This window comes from Cladophialophora yegresii (assembly GCF_000585515.1).
Source record: "Cladophialophora yegresii CBS 114405 chromosome Unknown aczIN-supercont1.4, whole genome shotgun sequence".
Classification (NCBI taxonomy): domain Eukaryota; kingdom Fungi; phylum Ascomycota; class Eurotiomycetes; order Chaetothyriales; family Herpotrichiellaceae; genus Cladophialophora; species Cladophialophora yegresii.
Window position 1 is genome coordinate 1,117,937 of NW_006913048.1, and position 25,322 is coordinate 1,143,258.

General features: G+C 55.9%; 8 protein-coding genes across 8 annotated transcripts; 2 read left to right on the forward strand and 6 right to left on the reverse strand.

Moving 5' to 3' along the window:
- Positions 1-541: 541 nt before the first annotated feature.
- Positions 542-2,020, reverse strand: A1O7_05724 (uncharacterized protein; the record flags this gene model as incomplete). The annotated part of the gene is made up of 1 exon (XM_007759732.1): positions 542-2,020. The coding sequence occupies one exon, from the start codon at positions 2,018-2,020 to the stop codon at positions 542-544; it is 1,479 nt and encodes a 492-aa protein (XP_007757922.1).
- Positions 2,021-4,123: 2,103 nt separating this feature from the next.
- Positions 4,124-4,782, reverse strand: A1O7_05725 (uncharacterized protein; the record flags this gene model as incomplete). Its single annotated transcript, XM_007759733.1, has 2 exons — positions 4,124-4,349; positions 4,604-4,782. 2 exons carry the CDS (start codon positions 4,780-4,782, stop codon positions 4,124-4,126), a joined length of 405 nt encoding a protein of 134 aa, XP_007757923.1.
- Positions 4,783-6,028: 1,246 nt separating this feature from the next.
- On the reverse strand, positions 6,029-8,779 carry A1O7_05726 (uncharacterized protein; the record flags this gene model as incomplete). The annotated part of the gene is made up of 1 exon (XM_007759734.1): positions 6,029-8,779. One exon carries the CDS (start codon positions 8,777-8,779, stop codon positions 6,029-6,031), a length of 2,751 nt encoding a protein of 916 aa, XP_007757924.1.
- Positions 8,780-12,622: 3,843 nt separating this feature from the next.
- Positions 12,623-13,179, reverse strand: A1O7_05727 (cytochrome P450 oxidoreductase; the record flags this gene model as incomplete). The annotated part of the gene is made up of 2 exons (XM_007759735.1): positions 12,623-12,784; positions 12,940-13,179. 2 exons carry the CDS (start codon positions 13,177-13,179, stop codon positions 12,623-12,625), a joined length of 402 nt encoding a protein of 133 aa, XP_007757925.1.
- A 167-nt stretch (positions 13,180-13,346) lies between these two features.
- A1O7_05728 (uncharacterized protein) lies at positions 13,347-15,578 on the reverse strand (the record flags this gene model as incomplete). Its single annotated transcript, XM_007759736.1, has 1 exon — positions 13,347-15,578. The coding sequence occupies one exon, from the start codon at positions 15,576-15,578 to the stop codon at positions 13,347-13,349; it is 2,232 nt and encodes a 743-aa protein (XP_007757926.1).
- A 684-nt stretch (positions 15,579-16,262) lies between these two features.
- Positions 16,263-17,263, reverse strand: A1O7_05729 (uncharacterized protein; the record flags this gene model as incomplete). Its single annotated transcript, XM_007759737.1, has 2 exons — positions 16,263-16,644; positions 16,773-17,263. 2 exons carry the CDS (start codon positions 17,261-17,263, stop codon positions 16,263-16,265), a joined length of 873 nt encoding a protein of 290 aa, XP_007757927.1.
- Positions 17,264-18,221: 958 nt separating this feature from the next.
- Positions 18,222-20,183, forward strand: A1O7_05730 (cyclohexanone monooxygenase; the record flags this gene model as incomplete). Its single annotated transcript, XM_007759738.1, has 1 exon — positions 18,222-20,183. One exon carries the CDS (start codon positions 18,222-18,224, stop codon positions 20,181-20,183), a length of 1,962 nt encoding a protein of 653 aa, XP_007757928.1.
- A 3,360-nt stretch (positions 20,184-23,543) lies between these two features.
- A1O7_05731 (uncharacterized protein) lies at positions 23,544-25,132 on the forward strand (the record flags this gene model as incomplete). The annotated part of the gene is made up of 3 exons (XM_007759739.1): positions 23,544-23,547; positions 23,602-23,918; positions 23,972-25,132. 3 exons carry the CDS (start codon positions 23,544-23,546, stop codon positions 25,130-25,132), a joined length of 1,482 nt encoding a protein of 493 aa, XP_007757929.1.
- Between the last annotated feature and the right edge of the window lie 190 nt (positions 25,133-25,322).

The following is a 25,322-nucleotide window of genomic DNA, read 5'->3' on the forward strand; positions in this document are numbered from 1 at the left end:
GGCCTCGCTGTACTTTGGACGTGGTTGATCAGGGCTCAGAGAGCTCAAGTAGAGCCAACCCATCACGCGCTAGCATGGACACTATCGTGGCTTTCTTCGTCGAAGGCTGAGACGCGATGAAATTCTGTCATGGTCACGTTGGGGACACGACATGGTTTATGACCGCGGCCCAGTGCCTGACCAAAGCCGGCATGCAAGTGTCCGGCTGCTTCCCTAGGACTCCACTTCGTCCGCCGTTTGAGCATGTCCTATGCAATGTGTCTATGACCATAACCGCAGACAAACACAAGCCGAGCGTCTCCACGGACCTCTTATGGGTCAATCACGATCCCAGAACATGCAAGCACAACCTCACCGTCAAAGTCCCATGAGCGCAAAACGGCCGAAGCAGAGAATACGCCATGACAGAAGGTTGCATTCAAACCACCAATGTTGGGTCTATCAGCACGCTGGCCCTACCATCGAGACGAAATATGCTTAAGCTCTGTCTACACAAACAATGGCAAACGGCGTGGGGAAGCTGGTCAGCTTGTCTCTAGCCTTATAGACATAGCTTGGATCTTCCAATGAGATCTGGTTGAGACGCTGGGTTAGCAGTCACACGGTTCGCCGAGCGGGTGAAACTCACATCAAACTCCATCAGCAGCCTCGGGATCGCCTTCCTCATCTCCAACGCCGCAATATGTCGCCCCATGCAGACGCGCTTGCCGCCACCAAACGCGAGCATCGACCTCTCCATCGATGCTCTGTGCTGATGGTCGGCTTCCAACCATCTCTCCGGGCGAAATTCGTCGGCATCTTTCCCAAACACGGCAGTGTCACGGTGAACGTTCAATACCGAGATTGCAACCGTCGTGCCGCCAGGGAAGGATCGGCCAGCGATATCGGCACCACCCGCAGGGACTTCGCGTTCGAGCAGAGGCTTCAGGAAGGGTTGCAGACGCATAGTCTCCTTGAAGATTGCTTCGAGGTAGTCGAGCTTGTCTACCTCATTAAACCTGGGGCGGCGGGAGAGTCGGCCAGAATCAAGAGCGTCGTCGAGCTCGGATCTCAACTTCTTTAGCACTGCTGGGTGTTTCAAGAGGTAGTAGAGGGTCATGGTGATGGTGTACGCGGAGGTGTCAAATCCAGCGGCAATCGTACTCGAAATCACCCGGACGATGGTTGTTTGGGACACACTATCTTTGTGCTGCTCCGCGCCGGAGAGGTACTTTGACAAGAGATCCGGTTTCCTGCTTTCTCTACCGCCGGGCTTGTCTGAGTGCAGCTTCACTCTCTTGTCATATTCTGCGGAGGCCATGGCTGTCCAGGCCGGGGGCTTTGGGGGGCTCCTATGCCATGCCGGAGAAAGTGGCGATTTGAAGAGCAGCCACTCAAGACCAGGCATACTCTGCCATGTATACCAATGCTTCACCCTTGCGTCGCCGGAGATTTCATACGTGGACCTATTCGTCTCAAGATAGTCGGTGTCCCTGCTGAAGGCGGCCTTCATGAGGAAATCCACCTGGAACTGTTGCATAGCGTCGAGCAGTGAGAAGGTCCGGCGCTTTCGTATCGCCTGGACAAGTCGGTCTAAGGTGTGGTCCACGTCGGGCTCGTAGTCTAGCAGGTTCCTCGTCGCAAAGGCGCTACCGACCGCCCGTTTCAAGGCCGAGACCTCGTTTTCATCCTGCAAGTCGACCACGGTGCCGATTACCTTGCCGTTGAAGAGGGCCCGGAGCGTCGAATACGAGTCCGCCTTCCTGAACTCCCCGTGCATGGAGTGAACTGTCGGGACTGCAGCAGGGTCGGAGATACTGACGGCGTTTGGGCCTATTCGGACAAATGCACCATAGCGGGTGTGCAGGTCTACCAGCGTGTCTGAAAAGTGGCCGCTTCGGGTGAGAGAGAAGCGCCATAGATCCGTCAGGGCAGCAAGGAAAGGTCCTGGCACCGGGGACAGACGGCGGTATCTGAAATACACCGCTGCCAGCACGCCAATGGCCAGAGACCAGAGCCAGAAGGACGAGGAGGAGATCATTTTCGCGAGGTGGTGGTGTCAATCCGAGGGAGACGTATGGGATCGAGTTAGATCACCGGACTCACCTACTTAAGTACCTCTTTCTGGGCTTTACATTCTCTTGTATCCCACGGCAAGTGGATGAATTGAAGCTGACTCTCAGTGGACCTGCACCTGGTGGTCAGCCCATTGCTAACGGTATACTATCCGTAAACCGCCTCCCAGGAACAGAATGACTTGTGAGAATAGAATCTCACACTCTTTTACGAACGAGAGGGGGCCTTATAGTGGTTACACCTCAAGTACGTTGCTCTTCACAAGCGATGATGCCCTATTACTCCACCGTCGCGTTTGCCTAGGCGGAGCTAGACAATGTGTTGCGATTGGTACTTATTGCCAACGGAGTACGGATTCGACTCTCCTCTTTAGCCCTCTACGCCGAGTCGTCGAGGTTGTCGCTGCGCAAGAACGAAGTGGTACCCCAGGGGAGGTCCCGCTGGCTCGCTGTTTTGTGCATCTCGTGCTCCACAGTCATACTCGACGTATACTCACCGATCATGTAATACGCTGACCCGTACAAGATGAGTGGAGTGCAAGGTGATGACGGTCAGTCAGCTCAGTGCTTGACCTGGATAAGCTGTCACACCGCAGCGTCGCTCTGAGCAAAGAAGCAAAAGTGGACACTTCCGGGAAAGCTTGACATGTTATGCTGTGTCCCGTACTGTGGTATACTGATTACTCCTCGGTGAGACACCGAGACCACTGATCTGGAGCTCGGCCAATGCGGCGTCCTGCTGACCAGACTCGTGAGCTACCTATGACAGGCCCCTATGAGTACTGCCTGCCTAGAACAGCCGACGTAACGACAGTGACAGTGCGAATATAATCCTGCTAGTCGGGCGTGTAGCCGACTGAAAATCCTGGCGAGTCTCGATCATTGTATATAGAGCATTGTGTGTGGCGAGACTGGCAACAAGGAGGACGCGTCGAAGCTCCAAGGATACAAGTAGGTGGCAAGGCCTGTCAGCTTTTCGTGAGAAGCGCGGCCCGCGGCTTTGTCGATTACTCGAGAAGGTCTCCGGTGAACGCGCTTGCTCTGTGTGGAGGTTGAGATTTTGTCTCATTGCTTAGGGTCATCTTCATTGACATCGAGACAGCTGGCAGGCACGCGCATGAGATGAAAGCACATTCAGTAAATTCAGCAAACACAACAAACAACGCGTATCAGCCAAGGTCGACCAATGCGTCCACATTCCTTCAATGGGTTGAATGCGCTGCCGGCCGAGCCAGCCAAGGATCAGGTTCAAGCTAAATCCTAGCCTCGAGACAATGCTACCTTCTCTTTTCTTCAGCTCCGATAAGGTCCAGTACTCCTGATTCTCGCACGGCATCAGGATGAGCAAAAACGTCGGTGCTGTTTCTTAGTGCCGCGAACACAGGGGTACGACAGAATAACAGTAGTTCTTGATGGGCAATGGTACCTGCGAGCTCGATGCGCTGGCTGATGGTTCTGCGCTGGTGCGTGACTATCGTGATTACCAGTTATACGGCGTCCTTATTTCCGGACCTGGTGGGTGCGAATGGCACAAGCGGGAGCAATAACGGTGGTGGCAGTAGCGTTAGCAGTGCCGGCACCGGCAGCGGAGGTGACAATGGAGGCCCCAGCAGCGCAGGCTCGTCCATCCATGGCAACTGGGCGGCGGGTTTAGTCGTTACTGCGGTTCTATGCATGGGAATCAGTTGGCTGTAGAGAGAAAGAGATGGAATCGAAATGGAATGTACTTGACGAGGGCACGAAATGCGTTCTGTTCAAATTCGTAAGCAAACCTTGCTTGACATCCTGATGGGCAAACTCGTATGCATAGAGTATTATGTACAATGTTTTGTGTGTGATGATCGTGGTCCCAGTGTGGAGTCGTAAGTGTAATTACTCGCTCGGTCCCAATACCCGTGCTGACCTGCGTAGACACGACTCTGCAGCAATCGTCCACCACCTTTGGTTCAGAATCTCCTTCGCTTTCGATCGGCCTACCAGCAAGGCAGCCAGAGAGTCCTCCTACACGCCACAGTACATGGCACACACGCCACGGAATTCAACTGTGCATTCAATTCCAACCCTCACCCTCATCCCTCGTTCTTCTTCCTCTCCTCACTGCGATGATCCACCCCGTCTCGCTCTCGCTTCTGCTCAATCGTTTTCACCGAACTGTCCCTCGGGTCGCGGCGCTCGTTGGCTGGGTTTCCTTCTCTTCTCGCCTGCGTCAACTTGGCGTTCTCGCTTCCGCCAGGCTTGTCTGTGTGCGAGAAGTAGTAGAACGGGATGTATGCAGCGACGCCGGCGAGAAGGAGTCTATGGGGCGCGGTTAGTATTGTTCTGGTCAACCAAGTGCGATACGATCTTCGAACGGGGTGAAATAGAGAAGTTGGTATTGTGCGTGGGTGGTGGGCTTCTGTGTGTGCGCGTATCCAACTCGAGGAGTATCTCTGCTAAGAACCTCCTACATGATTGTCTTGTAGCTCGTGGCTCACATATATAGAAGCTCATACAGCAGTGCATATCATTCATGGTTGGATGATATGCTAGGGCAGATTTAGACCACTCACAGAGGTAACCTGCTCGTCCAGTCTCGAGGCTGGTCTGATCGCACTGGCGCTGCTTTCTCGGCGTATGTTCTTCGTGACTGAAATTGCAGACGCTGGGTCTGGAGGAAGTGGTTGGATCGTGCGGCCGGCTTCAACATCTGTATCGGCAGCCGCATTTGCAGTGCTGAGCGTGGAACCATGATGATTGACTGAGGTGTCAATTTGAGGAAAAGGACACAATCGGCCTCTCTGACCGAGGGTGTCCTGTGTTGGTTGAAGTAGTGCTGTATCAGTGTATTGTGGACGCAGCAGTACTGAACTACGTATCCAACAGCGAGTGCGATACAGGGTGTGAAACTCGGCAAAGATCCTGAGAAGTGAGCAACAGTGTCAAGTGATGAGGAACTGAGTGTCAAAGTAAACACAGGAGGAGCTCTTTCGTGGAGGCCCTAGATTTTTGAACCGTGCTTCCCCTTTGACACACACTCGCGTCATACAAACCAATTGGAAGCAAACCCAGTGACACAACCTCACGCAATGTCCAGGCAGGAATCACTCCCCGTGGAGCATTCTGAGCATTTCGTCAGATTGAGCTGGTGGAGGGCTTTGAAGAAAGTGGACGTCATTTCCTTGCCTCCTGAATTCTCCGGAATTGTCGAGCAGTCGTTTACATCATGACAGTCTCCTCTCCTCCCCGACTGACTGTCAGAGAGAATTCACGGAGTGGTGGCCCCTCCGGACTTTTGATCCCGCGGAACGGAATGAAAATCAGAGCCGCGTTGCGCGTCACCGTCGAGGCCTACTCGAATGTGTTACTCGATACTTTCAAGGGACCGCCATTAGCCTGATCAGATCGCTCACCTCTCCCGTCCAATGATTGAGTGATTACACGCAGCGTCAACGGGGTACCTCAATTCCCCCTTACGAGGTCTAGGCAGGTCCCCGCATCAGCACATCATGCCGGCAGCCGAGCTTCTGGAGTTGGCCGGCGCAGGCGCTACCCTACGCTGGTAAAGCGCAGGCGTAGATCTCTGGTAATCATGCTTGTGAGTTACCAGTAACAGCTCAACAGCTCATGGTTTGAATGCTAACCTGGGTACCTAGGGTGGACTGCTTATTGGCAGATACATCCCTCCGCCACGAAACCTCAAATGGGCTCCCCAGCCGCATACTGTCAAGAGAATAGCGGTGCTGCGGGATACGTCGAATCAGTTGCCTCTCAATCGACTTGTTGGGTATCTGCAGACTAAGTGACAAAGGAAATGGATCGACTATGGTACAGTGGAATCAACAGTACGGTACAGACAACGAAAAGACAAAATACCTCCTTCATTACCCTCGTCCAACAGAAGGGAACCATTGCTGAAGCGACCGAAAGATCTCACTCCCAAAATCAACGCCGTGCAGTGAATCCGGGCGTTCTGTGTTACTTTTCCGTCCTTCCAGTCATCTACTCGCCGGGCTTCCCGATCGACCGAGCAAGATATTGACGGCTTCGTCCCAGCCGCGGTCTTCCACGATTTCCATCACCGTTCTGCCCGAGTCGTCTCGGACTTGCAGGTCAACACCATTCCCTTTCTCGACAAGTATTTTCAAAATCTTGGCGTCGGCCGATTCCACCGCCTGGAGCACCGCGTTCCAGCCGCGGTACATGTAGTTGATATCCGCCCCCTTGTCCAACAACATTTCAATCATTTCGGTATCGTTGGGTGGACACCTGCGAATGGCCTTGATGATAGGCAGGTGCTCGCCAGGCGCGTTGACATCGGCGTTGGCTTCGTAAACCAAGAACCGGACGATTTCCTTGTTTTGTTCTCGCAGCGCAGTCGTCAGCGGCGAGAAGACACCGCCGGTCTTGTCTTCGACGCTGATGCCCGCTTTCAAGAGGAGCTTGATGCTCTCCAGCTGGTTGGCGACCACTGCCATTTCCATGACACCTTTGACCGCTCGTGGATTGTGCATTGCAGGTAGGATCTTGCGAAGAATCTCCGGTCTCTTCACCGCCATGCAGATAGGCCAATCCTGACCTCGGATTCCTGGGTCTGCGCCATTCGCAAGGAGAAGGTCGACGAATTCGATGCGATCATCACGAATCGCTGTAGTCAATGGAGTATAACCTTCGGCACTCCTGTCATTAGGGCTGACGTTTTGATCCAGTAACCACATGAACGCATCCCTATTGTTATGCGCGACGGCCTTCTCGATGATGCCCCGAGGCTTGTTCAGATTGGCACCCGCAGCCAGAAGCTGTGGAAGGAAATGCGTGCGATGATGAGTCACGCATTTGAAGGCCGGATACTCCGAGGCCATCACGTTGGCGTCGGCGCCATTGGCGAGGAGCAGTGAAACCAGGTCGCTGCGGTTGTCACGGATCGCGGAGCAGAGCGGCGTATAAACGCCATCCTTCCTGGCATTGGGGTCAACTCCGGCCTTGAGCAGGATATTGACTGACTCTATGTTGTTGAGACTGGTGGCGAGCTCGAGGAGGCCTGGACACTTCTTGGTATCAGCACCTCGCGAAAGCAGGAGTTGAAGTGCCTTGGGCTGATAGGTCGATGGCCACAAGAGGTGCTTTGGACCTGGCAGATTAGGATTGGCTCCGCTGTCAAGGAGGACCAACATGAGATCGAGCCTTTTCGCCTGAATGGCTGCGAAAAGAGACGTTTCTCCCTCTGCGTTCTTGCCGTTCACGTCAGCACCATATTCAATGAGAAGCTCGGCTAGCTGCTTGGGGTTCTTTTTGTTGATGGCTTTGTGCAGAAGAGTATCATTGTCGGAAGTGGTCAGGTTGGCATCCCCGCCATACGTGAGATAGAGCTTCACCAACTCCAACTTGTGCTCGATGACGGCAAGTGCTAGAGGACTTTCTGCATCCGGGCCCGCTGGGAGGTTGGGATCAGCACCGTACTTGAGGAGCAGCTTAACGGCGTCGAGAAACGACAGCTCTGTTGCCGTCAGAAGAGGGCTGTGTCTGTTCCTGTCCAGCCCATTCGGGTCACCGCCAAAAAGCAAAAGCAGTCGGACGCTCTCAGTATCCCGCTGAAGCACGGCTTCCCGAAGAAGGTTGTGCCCGTTCTCACCGTCGGGAGAGACGCCGCAATCGAGGAGCTGCTCGACCAGCTTATGCTTCTTTTGCTGGACCGCGTTCAACAATGTCGACTTGAGGGCTGCGGAGTTGGCCCCTGAAGTCTGCTTGGGAGTCCAGCGCGGCACCGAAGCTGGATCCGCCTTCACGCGGGATCCGGGCGAGGAGGGCTTGTCCTGCCCGATTTCGTGGATCATGTCTTCGATCTGGGCGAACGAATCCGCTGTATTGACGGACAAGTGGTCATCGACAGCAGTCTCGGTCCGCGAGCTTTCATCCTTGAGCGCAGCAAGATCTCTTGTAGCAGAGTTCACCGTCATTTTGCTGGACCTGGTACTCGGCGCCGGTCGGCTGAAACTATGCCTAGAATTGCCAGGCAGAGCCGACAACGTGTCTGGGTCCTGCTCGAGGCGAGCCAGCAGATTCGAATCGGATATCTTCTCCGACAGTGACAATTTCTCCACCATCGGCAACGCTGGCAATGGTGGCAGCTGAGTCGCTATGTCGGAAGATGGTGGAGGAAATGCAGACGGAGAGAGTGCAGGCTTCACCGCCGTTGGCGATGCTTGTCTGACGGAGGAAGGGCTCATACGCTCCAGAACGGCAGCAAGTCCTGTGTAGCCGATCCCGAGAGACTCGTCGGCTTTTGCGTCCCCAAGGTACCATCTGAATACCATGGCGCTCATGCCCAAGGCGTCTCGACTCTTGGCGAGGGAGTCTCTCATCTTGTGGATGTCCGTGTCGGCGAACATCATATGCCATCCTTTCTTGAGCTTCCCAAAGCCTCCCTTCTTCTCGTACTCCAGGAACTTGACGAGCATCTGGTTGAGAACGATGAAGTCATCGGCGGTTTGCCGGAACTTCTTGTCCAGCTCCAGTTGCATGTCATTCGGGAATTGACTGTGTGCCCGTGAAGCCGCAGAGAGACCGGCCTCGATGGAGTAAAGCACACGGCAGATGTCGAGGAAGTTGATTGCCAGCTCGCGAAAGCCATGCGGAGGTTCCTTGACGGTACTCAAGTATTCGAGCATGCGCACCGATATGCTGTTGCCTTGTGTCGTGGCGCGGTTACAGAGATCCAAAAGGGACTCTTTGCCCTTCTTGGGCGCCATTTTGCAGTGAGCTGAGTGTAACAAAGCGAGCCCTCCGCTGCAAGGATTGAGGTAGGTAGCAGTGCAAAGGGCAACAGGCAGGCCCGACCTGGTCGGTTCAAAAGCTTTTGGAGAGGAAGGATGGGCGCGCCAGCCCTTCTTTATCTCTGGCCATTCTGCAAGACGAATACTTCGACGACCCAACGGTCGCCGAATGGAAGTGGGTGGATTCCAATCGTCGATCAAACACAGCTCGGTCTAGCCATCCAAGGCGGATACCCATACCATGCCCATGGTACCACATACACGAGCATCTCCACAGGACCCAAGTTTGTTATCATGAACCACTGTGCCGGGGTTCCATCGAACCAAGAAGCAGGGTTTACTTGTTGCACCTGAAGTTAGGCTTTTTTTGACACGTTTCTCGACGCAGCCACCACCCTGTACCAGGCTTTCAGGAACGATTAGCGCAGACGGTATGCAAACCCATTGTACCTGGGAGCGAACCCATAGCCAACATTTGTCCTATCAGAAGCATCTTCCCGGCTGGTGTGCTTCGATAGTCGAGGAAGGCTCGTGCTCCCCGGGCAAATCAACCTCATCTCATTCGATATTCCATGGTTAAGCCCTCCGGGGCAGCGGAACACGTTGGGACACCAACCATGCAATCCATGCGCAGGTACCAGCTCCTCGAACTCTCAAGGCGGTTGGTGCGTGGTCCAGAAGCTGCGGCACTACCATCAGAAGATTCCGAATGTGGAAAGAAGCCAGGCACGATTTCGCAGCCACGCGGAATGGTGCCAGTATGGGGTACCTAATCGGCTGCCCCTGAGGAGCCCGGCGTCTCGAACAGGACCTGCTCCGCCAAGGATTGACCATTCGACAATGCTCGAAGCATATGGAGTAATAATGGTTTCCTTCTTGGCTCACCATTCTGCAGCACCTAAGCGAGCAGCAGAGCTCTTTGTCTTTTCGGCGTCTGCATACGTAGTTGCAGGCTAAAGCGGGGGCCAAGGGACCATGCGCAGATACGAGACTCATGAGCCGTGTGCATGTCTGTAACTGACTCGTTGGCGGTTCATGCTCTGGAGATTTCAAACACATGGCGCACGTGGCACACATGGCTTGAAATCTCGACCAAGCGTCCACAGGTCGACCATATCACCAGCCTGGACTCATCCAGCACAGGCCATACTCGAACTTCCTGCCCTTTTGGCCACATTTGGTGACATTGAACACGCAGCCTGTTTCCCCAAATGGTGCCATCGGGCATGCGCAGGCGGAGTGATCTTTGACCCATGCTCTGATCAGAAAGCGTGTGAGCTAGCAAAGTCTAATTTGCCCTCTAACCCATCCCCCGGGCTAGGGATTTTCCCACCCCAGCTGCCATGCTGGCAGGTCTGATCCATCTGAAGAATCAGGGTTGCTGGTGCCGTCTGCCCCATATGCAAGGCACCGATACCTGGCCTTCCTGACGCTCCGTCTCGATCGCTCCGCACAAGCGCAATTTCGGATTTCCAAACCTCGACCCTCTCTTGATTTGACTTTTGTAGGCGTTCAGAAACCAACCCGAAGCTACAGTACCATTTTGGGATTCGACCTGCTTTGGTGGTGCGACTTGCGCCAGAGGTCCAGAGGTGGTCCTGTTCACAATCTTCTTCCAGCCACTCTAGTCCAGGGTCACAGGTTGCACAAGCAAGGGCTCCAGACTCTTCTTTCATCCTAAACACATCCTTTCTCGGCAAACAGTTTTGGGGATCCTGTCCACAACGGGCGCTTTTTCGTCCTTTGCACTCGGCTCTTGCGATCTTGCGATCCTCAATCGCTCATGTGATCCGAGAGACGTCTCGATCGCACGGCCCTAAGCGATGCAAATGTTCTGTCTCGGGACGATGCTCCTGTTAGTGAAACATCGCTTGGATAGACCTCGTGTCGCTTCCAGCTGGGCAGACCGCTTCCCGCTTCGAGTCATCGTCTGCCCGGCGACGACCGGGCACAGCTCTTTGGCGAGATTGTCCTCGACCCGTGTTGCAACTTACCGGCCGCTTGCTGGTGAGTGGGCAGCCCTGCCAACCAGCCAGTCAGATAGCGAGCTTACAGGCGGGACTGCCAAGCGATGAGTTCGATCCAAGCTACTACGTACTCCGTGCGGAGTACACCTGCATCCATCGAGGGGTCTAATTCGCCCTTGTCCTGCTCGACTCTCCCATTCTTCAGCAGCACGTTCATGTCCATGGTTCTCCCACGAACATCTCTTGCTTAGTACGAAGTCTTCTTCGAGGAGCAGACCATTCTTCGATATGGCCACGCGACCAGTCTATCTCTTCGAGAAAAATGCTTCCTACCCCTCAACCCCTCTGGAGCGTCATTCATTCGTGCGTGGCTGCCGTGGTGCATGCAAGTCCCAAACTCTGTTGCTTCTTCTCCGTCTTCCTCCGTCCTAAAACCACACTTACTGTCCTCAGACTGGTCTCCAACTTAAAATTGATATGACAGATTCTACTGCGAGAGTCGTCCAATGACACAGACCCGTCCAGTGGTCAGACCCGGCATTGTACGTAAAGGTACAGCGTCCAAAGTACAGGGTACCTCCTACCACGTACCTAGCCAAAACGATGAACGTCTGGGAGATTTGCAACTCGCTGGGCCTTGACAATTAATATCGGGACAGCTTCAGGAGGCAGAGTATGGCGATATAGGTCCAGTTGAGGCCGTCCATAACCCATCAGTACTCCAATCTGTGTACCAAAGTACACAGTACGGGGACTGAAAATGGCCAACACAGGAGCCAACAAAGCCAAGCCGGAGGTTCCACGATGGTGTGGATTTCAGACCCCGTCGAGTTTTTGAGTTTGAATCTGCAATCTTCAAACTAACCCACCCACTTATGTAGCTGCATCTTCTCTCCCTCACGTGCAAGCCATTGATGCGTGCCATCCTTACCTCCACGGCCATGTCTGCAGGGTACTTGCACGTTGTCAGTGGCAAAGTTGCCACTCAGAGATATCGCCCGGTAGTCACAGGAGATGATCCTGCGAGCGTGGTGGACGTGCTCGACTTGGACGACTATGAGAAAGTGTGGATAGGGCACTTCCGTATGGAACGCCCCCAGCAGTTCCGTCGCTTAGTCTTTGTATCGAGCACTGTGCTCGTAATGTGCTCAGGAATACGGAGGAGACTTGGTTTTAACACGAAGATTGTCAAGCTAAAGTGAATCCCGCGGGTCCTTCAACCGGTAACTCCAGCTGTGGACTGCACATGCAACTCCCGCGGAGACTTCGATCGAATGATGCACGCGTGCTTGTACCCATTGTACTTGACCAATCTGGTTACGCCTGGATATGTACAGCCTTTGGTGGGGATCAGGACGGTAGATCCTGTGTAGGCCAGTGGCACCATGAGCGTGCACCCAAGCAAGTGGGGAGGTGTCGAGGGGACAAGGCAGGAGGGAAGCTCGCGTGCATTGCAGACGCTCCACGCACTGATCCTTTCAGAATCAGCGCTGTAGTCGGCAGGCGAAGAGAGGAGAGGGACAACTCATTCTGGCCAGCTCCCCGGCCTCGCTGAACCCATCGCATTTTGACGGTCAAAAGCATAAATTTCGACTGCGGGACTCTGACTCTGCGGGGTAGGAAGCCATTACAGTCGAGTATTGAGACATGCAGCGACGCCTTCGCCGCGGCTAATCATAAATGCACCGCAGTGTGCATTCATTCATCTCATGCAATGTCGACTTGGTGCTTGGGTCTCGTTCGTCTTCAGGACAGATTCCCACCACTCTTGCTGTGTATCGCCTGTCCCCAACTCCTGTAGCATCGTTTTGTATCGCCCCAACCTACGACTTGCCCTGCCATTTAGACCTGACTATGACGCCGACTGTTGCCAGATCCAGACGGCCTCGGTCCTCCACTCTGGATGATCGGCCGCCCATTCGAGATCGAAATGTCGCAGGATCCGGGGGATGAATTTGCCCATCTCGAGGATGGAGATGTTTTTGCCGATGCAGGTCCGTGCTCCGGCGGCGAACTGTGGGTCGTCAGTCAGTATCACTCAATCGGCCAGAATACTTCGCTGGGGGTGACGAGGGCGTCAGTCCGCCAGAAGACTCCTTCAGGAGTGACGGTGATGCAGAAAGGACAGCTTCCCGAGTGCGAATGATGCGTATCTGACTAGCGACTCACCGCGAGAAAACTCCTTTCCATCAGTTTCAGCCGCTCGGGCTCCGCTTCCAGCCACCTCTCTGGTCGAAAGACGGCCGCATCTTCGTCATACACCGTCTTATCCAGGTGCACGACCGGCGCTGTGATGCTGACGTTCGTGCCGCCGGGTAGTGCGACGCCACAGACCCTTGCACCTTCGGGCGGGACGTATCTTTCCAAGGGGTACGCCACCTCGGGGTGTAATCGCATGGCTTCCTTCATCACGGCTTGTCTGGTGGAATGATGTTCGACGTTATGGCGACAGCCAGCCGGCAGTGTCACCGACTGCGCGCCGATCACATGGCCTGCATTTCTGTCCAGCCGTCGGTTCCAAGTAAAGACCCTCGGTCTCGTGGTGATACCCCTCAAAGACCTTCATTGTCAGTCCCTTATGATATGTACCAGATCTGCGGGGTGTACACGATACCCATCCCGGACGGCTCTTGGGTATTGTTCGGTCGGCGCGCGAGCGTACGGCATGCGTCTCCCTCCATGTCAGCAGCGGTGGGCGTCGAAAGAACGACTTGAGAGATGTACTTGCAATGGAGAGCATTGGCGTCCTTGCTGAACATGTCCTTGAGACCCGACTTCCTCGCCGTGATCAAGACGAGAGCCGCTGGAACTTGTTGGCCTCCTACTCCTTGCCGGATGATCTCGCGCTCTGGACACAGGATGCCGAGTTTTGAGGACTGGCCTAGGTCAAAGGTCCGCGATGACGGCGTGGCTCTATCGAGTGTTGCCCTGTACCAGATCTTGGTATGGACAGACTGGAACAGGAAGTAGTTATCGCGCAGCGGGACCGCCTCTATCTCGAAACCCTGGAACTCGACGCGCAGACCAAGTCCCTCTCGGATCTCAGCCACCTCGTTGAGCTCATTGAAGGTGAACTTGGACTTCCAGAATGAGGCGCAAGCCCAGCGAAAGCCATCCTCCTGCAACTTGACCCCTGGCGAGAAGATAATGTTCTTTGGCAGATACCGGACGCTTGAGAGCAGCTTTCTGGTCCGCTCCTGCACGGGTGTCGCATCAAGATCTTTGATGATCTCGCCTTCGAGGGCCATCATGCCGGCGAGGCATATGTATGCGTCACCCTCCTTTGATGTGGACCGGCCGTTCAAGATGCGCAGTGAAGCAGCCATCGCAGGGACACCGTCCCGCCAATAACTCTTCGAGTGAGCTTTGCGCAGCTGCTCAAACTCCTGGAAGAGGATCGTCGTGTCACGGTCGACTATCGCCGTTGCAAGGCTCCCGGAGCTGGAGAGCTTCTGCAGTCTTTTAACTGCGTCTGAAATGTCCACAAACCCATCTGCCAGCTTCACATGCAGTCCGCTGGAGCCGAGCGCACCCTCCTGCATCGTCCACACGCGACGGTCCCAGCTGCTACCGATCAGGCGAATGAGAATGGCTCTCTCAGACATGTGTTTGGTCAAGCTCAACAGCTCGGAGTCCAGAATCAGGACTTTGGCTGCCCCAGCGTAAGTGGCCGACATGCGAGCAATCGCCAGGCGACGATGCGCTTTCTCTCTTGGAATACACAGCGTATCGATCCATAGACCCAGGGGACCCTCTGCCCGGCGGAAAAGCCGCGACGCTCCAGTCCGTTCGGGATACAGGTCGCTGCACATACGGTGGAGGCGGCGCAGTTGGCACGTAGGCAACGAGTTCCCCGTCGTACAGCCCAGACCATCCGCCCAGACGTGCGAGATGGCGACAAACTTGGTCCTCCGGGCGGATGAGGCCTCGAGGCCCAGACCGTCGCCCTCTGCATCCTCCCGGACCAGCATGACGGGGATGTCTCCTTGTTCGAGAATTTCTACCACTCGATCGCCAGGTGCGGCGACCAAGTCGCACTGGCAACTGGGATCGACGTGTTTGGTCTCATACGTCGACTCGTCGATGTTGCGTGCGATGCACCCGGCCGGGGAACAACCGCTGTGCATCTCCTTGGAGACTACTTCGTGCCTCACAATATCGGCGGCCAGCACCGCGGTGGGCGGACTGACTGTGTCGCACAGGCGGTGCACGTCGTTGATACACCAGCCGTTCTGCACCAGTCTGTCCCTGATGAGAGGAGACACGCCCCAGTCGGCTATCACGGTCTTGTTCTTCGGCGGGAAGCTCTCGATCTTCAAGTCGATGGCGAAGCTCAATGTGGCCCCGAGGACCATGATCGAGAGGACCACTTCCTGGGGTAGCGGGCACGCGTCACCGGCTTCGAGCAGACAGAGCACGAACGATCTCGCTTCCTCCAGGTCGGCTTCCATCTGCTGGACGTGTTTGGCCTTGACCTTTTTCGCCCACGCCTCGAGGTACATTGGCAGGTTCCGCCGGGTGGTTATCGTCGGCCGCGGTGTGGACATGCGATCCACAAAGTCCTCCGTCGGTACCGCCACGCGCAGCACGCGGCTCAGCAGGCCAAAGTATAGCCATGTTTGGAGGAAGGCGGCTGTCTGGCCTGGTGGTCTTTGGCTGAAATCCAGACCGAGGAACTTGTGTTTGTCGAAGCCCTTCCGCCACGGATACTCTGTAAACGCGCAGTCGTGATCGTATTCGTACTCACATAGGAAGGGGACCGCAATGCTGCCTTGGCTGCCGGTGTCACTGTCGTACAGATGATCCATTCGTCGGGGTATGTAGTATTAAGATGGAGTATGGAGATTGCTAGCGATGCACGACTGAACAACCGATATTTAATGTATGGAGAATGATCTGGACTGTGGCTCGTCTACCATTCAGTGACTTTGTGGCGTGATGCTCCTGCAAACATTGTACAATTACCACGCAAGCATTATTCTGGCGGAGTTTGTGGAGGTGAGGTCAAGAAGCAGCGTAAGAGTGGGTGTGTCGCCTAGGGGAATCTGACCCCACGAACCCATCAGTCGCAATGACATGGCAGCAAGGCTTCACTACGGGCTGAAATGGCTAAGTTGTGTGATGGTGACACATTCTGCGTCGTGCTCTGACACTGGGGCCGTTACAGATGCCAGGTCTCTTCAAGGTACAGCACCTAGTACAGTGCTTAAAACATTTGCCACAGAGAGCCCAGCGTGCCCAGGGGGGCCTGACTAATCAGGGGTGAGGGCGCCCGTGGTAGCCTGTGGTGACGAAGGGAACCTTTCCCCCTGAAAGTAAAGCTCAGAACTGTTCAAATTCGCTCGGAAAGACGCCGATATGATCAAGATTCTTCAGACAGGACACGACGCATGAGATTACAAACAAATACTACAATGGACTAGCTAACATGCGTGGTTCGGCCGCGCTCGACTCGACACGTACCACCTCTCAATGTCTCCGACAGCCTTGACTCAAACCTTCGCAGCCCGCCTCTTCATCTCGGCCTCCAACTTATTCGTCATGATCCACTCGGCCGCCTCGTCTCCCCAAGCAGGCTGCTCTCTATAGTGGATCTTGTCGACACTACACTCTGCAACCTGGCCTGACGCGGCCTCGTCGCCCATCACAAACCCCATGACGGCCCGCACGATGGTCGTCTTGGGCGTCACATACTCGGGCGGCGCGACGGCCATCAGCGCCGGCGTCAACCCCGTGTCGACTAGCCCGGGACAGATACAGTTGACCGTGATGGGTTCGCCGAGGGTGCGTAATCGGCGGGCCATTGCGCGGGTTAGCCCCACGATGCCGTGTTTCGCGGCGGTGTAGAGGGGGATGTTGTCGCCGGGGTAGAGCCTGCGGAAGCGTAAGTGTGTGCGTGCGTCTCTCTATGCTTGACTGCTACGACCACGATCTCCCAGGGGAGCGAACTGATTGGGATGAACACAAACGAGTGGCGTGCTCGCAGCATATGTCTTCCTTACCCGCACATGGAGCTCGTAAACACAATCTTGCCTCCCTTTCCCGGATTTTGACGGAAGAAATGCAACCCCAGATACGCGCTATACACCATGGCGTTCAGACAGATGTCGATGACCAGCTCGTCCGGCTTCGCAGGGATCCCAGGCAGACTTGGGTGCCACGTCGTGGCCGGCGCGTAAAAGTCCATCCGGTCACCTATACCCGCGTTGGCGAACACGAGGTCCAGCCTGTGCCACTTAGCCCACGTGGCCAGGAATGCTCGGCCTTGGGCTTCATAGTCCGTCACGTCGGCGTGGATGAAGATGGTATGTTCCCCGTCAAGGTGCTTTTGCGCAGATGAGATCGACGCCGGATTCAGGTCGACGATGGCGAGGTTCCATCCTTTGGCGCTCAGTTCTGTAGCCACGGCAAGGCCCATCCCGCTGGCGCCGCCGGTGATATAGGCGACAGGGGCGGACGAGGGCGAGCTAGTTGTGTCTCCATTACTCTGCATGGTGTTTGGCTTGCAAGGTTGTGGAAGCTGCGGTGAGTGAATTCCTCAGGTGGGCCGACTGCTATGTCTCTGAGGATACGTCCTGTGTAGCTGTGTGGTCACATTTCTACCTCTACGCGGGACTACTCAAGGAGGCCATCGAAAGCGGAGTGTCATGAACCGCGGCACCCTTCCCTCGGGTTCACAACAAGAATGTAAGCTAAGAGGTCCAGTAATCCGGTCTAAAAGTGCTCGGATTCTCAGTCCTTTTGGGCGATCCCCAGCGGCTTGGGACCCCTCCTCAACACGGAAAGACACGACAAAATGCGGAGTAACTATTGGCCATGACGGAGTACAGTACGTGAGAACCGAGCCTCCAAAAAGCTGGAGCGAGGTCAGCCTGACGGGCACTCGCCTACTGTTACTGGGTACATACTGTACATAGACTGCCGAGGTAGGGACTGCATTGGCATACGAGACGACGTCCAGTCATCTCCTGTCCAGTCATCCTTTGCCCAGTCACTCCTGCTCTCCCAACACCATGTCGAGGACACCCGGTCAGGATCTCTCCACGCCGTCTACAAGGCTCGCATACAGGCCTCGGTTCGGTTAGAGCTGGAGGCCTTGGCCCATTCGTCTACAAATACACAAGGGCGGGGGCGTCAAATGCATAACCGCTAACACGCCGCGGCATGATTCAGGCGTGGCCTAAACACATATCTATATGCTCGCTTGACAATACCTGAGTGTTGTACATCAACCCTTCTCCTGCCGATCGTGGGGTACGAGTATGCCAACATTGACCCTCCTGGTATTTTGACATCCGACACAGAGTGGCTGACAAGACTAGAAGACACGCTTCGTCTTAACCCTGTTGCACCGCCCGCAGGGAGCTGGACTCAACATCTCTCCGTGACCGACCAGGTGATTCGAGGACTCTGTAACAAGCCACCCTTGCTGTCTGCATCTCTCCACCAACATGGCAGACGTCAAGACCCTCGCCCCATCAGACCTTTTAGGACCCAAGCCTCCTGAGACAGCGCTCGACTCTGACATCTCGCTCGCCGCCAAACCCAAAGATCTCCCCTTCGACCCGGACGCGCTGCGGAACAAGTATATCGAAGAACGCGACAAACGGCTCAAGTATGGCCAAGCGAAAGGCGGCATTGCCCAGTACCGGCTGGTCGAGCACGACGGGCCCTTTGCGCACTACCTCCGTGACCCGTGGGTCAAGCCCGGCTTCACACGAGATCCCATCGACGAGGAGGTCGACGTGGTGATCATCGGCGGCGGCTACGGCGCACAGCTCGTGGCCGTGCGGCTGATCGAGGCCGGGATGAGCAACATCCGGATCATCGAGAAGGCCGGCGACTTCGGCGGCACCTGGTATTGGAACCGGTACCCGGGCGCGCAGTGCGACATCGAGTCGTACATCTACATGCCCCTGCTGGAGGAGCTGGGGTACATGCCGACCGAGAAGTACGCGCGGGCCAACGAGCTGCTGCGGCACGCCGAGATGATCGGCCGGCACTGGAACTTGTACGACAAGGCGCTCTTCCAGACGGAGACGCACAGCATGCGCTGGGACGACACGGCGTGCATGTGGACCACGGAGACGAACCGCGGGGACAAGATCCGGTCGCGCTTCGTGATCCCAGCAGCGGGGCCACTGCACCGGCCCAAACTGCCTGGCTTGCCGGGCATCGAGTCGTTCAAGGGCCACGCCTTCCACTCCTCGCGCTGGGACTACGACTACACGGGCGGCGACACGACGGGGAACCTGCACAAGCTGCGCGACAAGCGCGTGGGCATCATCGGCACGGGCGCCACAGCCGTCCAAATCGTGCCGCACCTAGGCAAGTGTGCAAAGGAGGTGTACGTCTTCCAGCGGACGCCGTCGTCGATCGACGTGCGCGGCAACAAGCCCACAGACCCCACGTGGGCGGCAGGGCTACAGCCCGGGTGGCAAAAGGAGCGGATGGACAACTTCAACATCATTGTCAACGGCGGCATCACGGACGTGGACCTCGTGCAGGACGGCTGGACGGATATCCTGCACAAGCTGCTCGCGCGGGCCGCGCCCACCAAGGATGGCGAGCCCGTCGATCCCGCCCGCGCGGCCGCGGAGCGCCAGATCGCCGATTACGAAAAGATGGAGCAGGTGCGCGCGCGGGCCGACACCCTCGTCAAGGATCCCGCCACGGCCGCGGCCCTGAAACCGTGGTACAACCAGCTGTGCAAGCGGCCGTGCTTTCACGACGAGTACCTCCAGACGTTCAACCTGCCGACCGTCCACCTGGTCGACACGGCGGGCAAGGGTGTCGACGCCATCACCGAGACGGGCGTGGTGGCCAACGGCCAGCTGTACGAGCTCGACACGCTCGTCTACGCCACAGGGTTTGAACTCTCGACCGAGTACGCGCACCGCGCCAACATGCAGATCTACGGCCGCGGGGGCCGCACCATCACCGACGCCTGGAAGCAGGGCACCCGCACCCTGCACGGCTGGACGAGCCGGCACTTCCCCAACTGTTTCTGGGTGCAGATCGTGCAGGCCGCGCTGTCGCCCAATTTCTTGCACGTCACGGGCGAGCAGGCCGAGCATCTCGCGTACGTGATTTCGGAGTGTACGAGGCGCGGCGTCGTGGCCGTGGAACCTACGATCGAGGCCGAGGAAGCGTGGGTCGACACCATCTTGAAGATGGCAAAGTTGAGGGCTGACTTCCTCGCCGAGTGCACGCCCGGGTATTATAACAATGAGGGAACCGTGGATCCCGTGGTGGCCACCAACGCCAGCTACGGAGCTGGCGCGCCAGCGTTCTTGAAGCTGCTGAAGGAATGGCGGGATCTCGGTGACTTGGAGGGCTTGGACTTGAGGTATGCCGAGTCTGCATCACGGTCAGAACCAGCGGTGCAGGAGGCCATACACGCGAATCTGTGACCAAAGGGACAACATGGGCACGGGCAGGGACTCGCCGCGGGTGTAGATGTAGGTGGCGGTTGCTGTTTTGATGCATCACTGGTGTTGGCGCTGATTAGTGCTTAGGCCAGTCGCGTACGTGTTTCTTACCCAATAGCCGGGTCCTGTGTACATAATTGCAAACCGGCCCCAAAGGAGCCGTTGGTCCGCTGGGAGACCTCTTCGGGGGATGCTTTCATGGGACCAGACGGTGAATGTCGAAAGCGCGGCCATTTCCCGGACGCGACGGGTAGAACCGCGCGCAAGTACGGAACATGCAGGATGAATAAAGGTACTCCGTACTGTACAGGGACTCGTACGAGGTACAGTATCCGGCTTCAACTCGATCTGTACTTGGAATAACCGTTGCAAGGAGCCCGCGGAGCCGCGATGTCCGGTACGCGTTGAGCAGCACAGACACCATGAATAGAACTGAACACCTGATGAGAAAACCAGCGATTGTGCACCGTACAGTATTCATAATACTTACTGCCAACGTGCGCACCGCGCCGTTTCCAGTATTCGTATGCTCATCCTCCAGGCCCAAACCGACCATGGCAGTGACGTGTCGGTTCTCAAGTCACACAGTTGATGTAGCGACTCTGTACTCCGTGTCGAATGATCCACCGTGGGTGATGTAAGAGGCCTCCTTTTGGGCGAAAGGGCGAGAGGGCCGAGTTTGGACCGCACAAGCACCACGAGCGTCTTTTATCCCATTGGTACGCTGCAACGGGGACGTGTCCTGCCCATTGTCCTCCTGACCCCCATGGGGAGGAGGATATCGTCGACCACGCAAGTATAGGTGATGTATATATAGACCGGTGGCATACTCCGGTTGAAAGGTCCAACCACAAATACAAAATATACACAAGCAAGAGAGATTCAAGACTTACACACTGCGTTGTATATCACATATATCGTAACGTAAGATACCAACAACGAAACAAGATCCCTAGCTAGTACATCTTCCAACTCGAATACCGAGACTCGTATACCACCCATGCATTCCACGTCCAGAACAGAACCCTCGTCGATCGCCGCCCGCAGGCGGTCTTCCACGAGTTCGACTTCCAGCCTCCCAGTCCCGCTTCAGAACCTGGTAGACGAGGCCGAAAAAGAACGAGAAGTATACGAAGATTCGTGGAGTCGGCTGTAAGAAACCTGAAACCCTTGCCGCCGTAGAGCGCATACTAATGAATTCGCCATGGCATTAGACCAAGAGGACTTAAAATCATTATCAGACCGTCAAAAGCGATCAAACGGCAAGAACAAGGACAACTGACCAGCACGCCGTCACTGATGGTCAGGAAGCCTCACCTGCCAGTGGCGCTTCAGCATCTCGTGGACAAGGAAGAGAAAGAAGAGGCACTGTTTCGAGACTCGTGGGCCAGAATCCCGAAGGCGCTTGGACTGGGAAAGTCGAGCAAGAAGACGGCCACGAAGTCTTGAGAGGGGGACAGCCGAGGAGCCATGCATATGAGCATTAAGAGTGGTGTTCTTGACGTCTTCATTCTCTAGGAATTGAGAACCCTGTCACAGGCCGTGGATAGTTACCCGTCAAGTGCGATCGTAACTAGGGCTGGTCGATGGACGATATATAGCAGACGGCTCGTGTATAGAGGATAACCGAGCATTGATAATAAAGTTAGTTATCATTTCGACCTGGAGAGCAGAGGCTGCAGCGTCGCGCTACAGCGGCAAGTTAGGAAAGGGCTGTGGATGCTGATGTCGCGCATTGAGCGTAGGCGTTGTTATTATAGGCCACTAGAGAAGCGCGTAGCTCGTCGATGGAGAGCGACCTGTTCTGTAATATCGATACCACGGACCTTTGATTTAGCAGGAGTGCCGAGGTCACGAGCTCTTATTCTCTCACTTTCCTTCCGAGTCCCAAGATGCAGACAGTGCGCTATCTTCATTCCAGTGGCAGTAGACCGGGTCAAGATTGTAGCGTCCATGACACTCGCGCTGCGATACAAGTCGCGGTGATGCCATCTGATCGAACCCAGACCGTTCCCATGAATTCGCATCATCAACGTCCGGTCAGGGTACATGTGCAGTTTGGTTCAGGGACAGAGACAAGCATTGGCAAGGGCCGGGGGTACGGGGCTGAAAAGCTTACCTCTTACCAGGCACGCAGGCTATCTACCCCAGTTACCCCGTGTCTTGTCATCGTGGTGCGTAAGTGGTACCGTGTCAGCATGGTTTACGAAGAATGGAGCGGATCGAAGTTGCTGTTTAACGTAGAGTAGCCGGCCAAAGGTCGCATCCAGTTCTGCGTAAGACGGTAGCACGTCAGTTGTCCGGCTCTCATCCCATAGACTGAAGGACTATTTGGCCATTCCGCCGCTCGGTCGTTCAACACTAGTCTGGCGGCAACTCGCGAGCGCGTGGCAAAGGTGCAGGAATGATGCACACGTCACACGCATGTGGACTCGAATGTCGGCGTCATTGGTCGTCTCGACTCTCGACTGTTGAGTCGCGGCTCGAGCCAGGTGCTGCTTCACACCCCAAGGGGAGAGATTCGAGAAGGGTCCAAGCTGCTGTCACCACTGTGGCCGCACATGGGTGGCCCGGCGTGGGATGGTTTTCCTGATGTCTTGACTCATACAAGCACAGGACGACCGGCGCGTGTGTTGATAAGCATGCCGGTGACCAAGCCGGCGCTCGATCCACCTGCGCAAAGAAGAAAAGTAGAAGCAACGGGAGGAAGCTCTGATAGTCGTGCTTGTCCCCAGCCCGGCCGTGCGATTGGCTCAGCGGCAGCGATACGGGGCTTGGCGTGGATCTTGGCTCGACTCCACTGATAAGGGAAGCAACAAGGCTCGCTAATCTCAGCGGTTGACCACGAGGGAGCCAGGTACGGGCACTCACCAAACCCTTTGTTCCAAATAGTATTTGCACCATGATACTGCGCCCAGCCAATCTCATGGGCTCCCACGGCCAGTATTATCTCTATCGATCTGGTCTAGTCCAGGGCAACTCGGCTGTCGCGGCCCCGTTCGGGGCGTGGTCGCAAAGCCTCCAGCATCGTTGGGCGGCCAGAACTGACCGTCCTCCTGCGACTCGCTTGTGGTCAGGGCTTGTGGTGTGAACAAGAATGACGGATTGTTGGCGACGGTGGGTAGCGTGGAGACGGTGGTCTTGCTAAGGAATTTCCTCGCTTGCGTGGTCGCGGTGGCGCGCTTTCCACCCGACCACCTTCGCGCCTCGACGGTATATAGCAGACCGTGCTCTGCAGAATATCCACAGCTCATCCCCGAACACTCTTCCTATACCGCAGGGAGCACTTTGGAGCCCGACACTTGACACCACAATAGCTATGGCGTCTGTAGAGGTTCCATCATGGGTATGTCCTCCTGGCTGATACTGTTGACCTTTGCGTCCCTTTACTGACCCCCAGTTCAGCCGGAGTTCAACTCCAGCATGGCCAACGGCGGCGACCCCCAGGTCATCGATGTCAATCTCCCATACACCGGACTTGAGTTCCACTACGTCTACCAGGTCATAATGGGCATTCTTGTGTTTGTCATCGTCCCTGGTATCGGTCTGCTCTACGGCGGCCTGACCCGCCGGAAGTCTGCGCTGGCAATGGTCTTCCAGGCCTGGACGGTCATGGCCGTTTGCACCTTCCAGTGGGCATTTTGGGGATTCTCCATTGCTTTCTCTCGCGACGGAGGTCCCTTTATAGGTACCCTGACGAATTTCGGCATGATCGATGTAAGAGACACGAGCCCACCACGGTGACATGGCAGATTGACAGTTATTTTCAGGTCATGGCTGCGCCATCCTGGGGCTCAGCGGTCATACCCGATATCGTCTTCGCCTTCTACGAGCTTATGTTCTGCGCTTGCGCAACCATGATCGTCGTCGGCGGCTCGTTCGAACGTGGCCGCATTATTCCGTCCATGATTTTCGGCTTCTGCTGGGCGACCATCTGCTACTGCCCAATCTCTTACTGGACCTGGAATGCCAACGGCTGGCTTTACACCTTTGGTGCTCTTGACTTTGCTGGCGGCGGGCCCGTCCACATCTCGAGCGGCACCGCTGGGTTGGCGTACGCTCTCGTCCTGGGCAAACGTAGCCGCTATGGTGACAAGCACGTCTACAAGCCTCACAACGTCACCATCGTCTTCCTCGGGACCGTTCTGATTTGGTTCGGTTGGTTCGGCTTCAACGGCGGTTCTGCCCTCAACGCCAGTGTGCGCGCGATGATGGCAGTGTGGAACACCAACATGGCTGCGGCGACCGGTGTAGCTGGCTGGGTCATGATGGACTACATCAAGCACCGCAAGTTTTCCGTTATTGGAGCGTGCGAGGGGGTCATCGCTGGCCTCGTCGGTATCACTCCCGCCGCCGGTTATGTCTCAGTCTGGTGTGGAGCAGCCATTGGTTTCATCACGGCCATTGTCGTCAACCTTTTCGAGCCAGTCAACGACTGGCTGCACATCGACGACGGTCTTGAGGTGTTCAAATTGCACGGAATCGGCGGCATGTGCGGTGCCTTCCTCACTGGAATCTTCGCCTCAGCCTCAGTTTCATCTCTCGACGGCTTTACGATTGTGCACGGAGGCATTGACGGCAACGGCGTCCAGATCGCCAAGCAGCTGGCCGAGATTGCCGCCATTGCCGCCTGGTCGTTCACGCTGTCTTACATCATGCTCACGATCCTCAAGTATATCCCTGGCCTGCATCTCCGTGTCAAGGACGAGGTGGAAATGATTGGCTTGGATCTGGACCAGTTCTCCGACGAGCTGATTGGAGAGTGGTCCTTGTTCAATGACGAGACAGGTGGCACCCATGGTGGTCGTCGGGGCTCAATCCAGCAGATCAACGCTCAGATCACCCAAGGTGTCAATCCCGAGGGATCAGCCACCCCGCCATCTGAGAGCGCAACACCGGAGAAGGAGGAGGCCAAAGTTGCAACGGCATGAGGGACAAAAGCGCTACTGTGCATGTCACAAGTTATTTGCTTCCATGCGTTATTGCGCGCTTCTAGCCATGTCGGGCTGTACCCAGAGAGTGACGAGTTTCTCGGTACCATTTTATCCTACTGTAATGAAAGATAGCCAATTCCAGTTTGGCCCTCAAATCATGTCAGTGACCTTCGGGAGCACCAGAAAA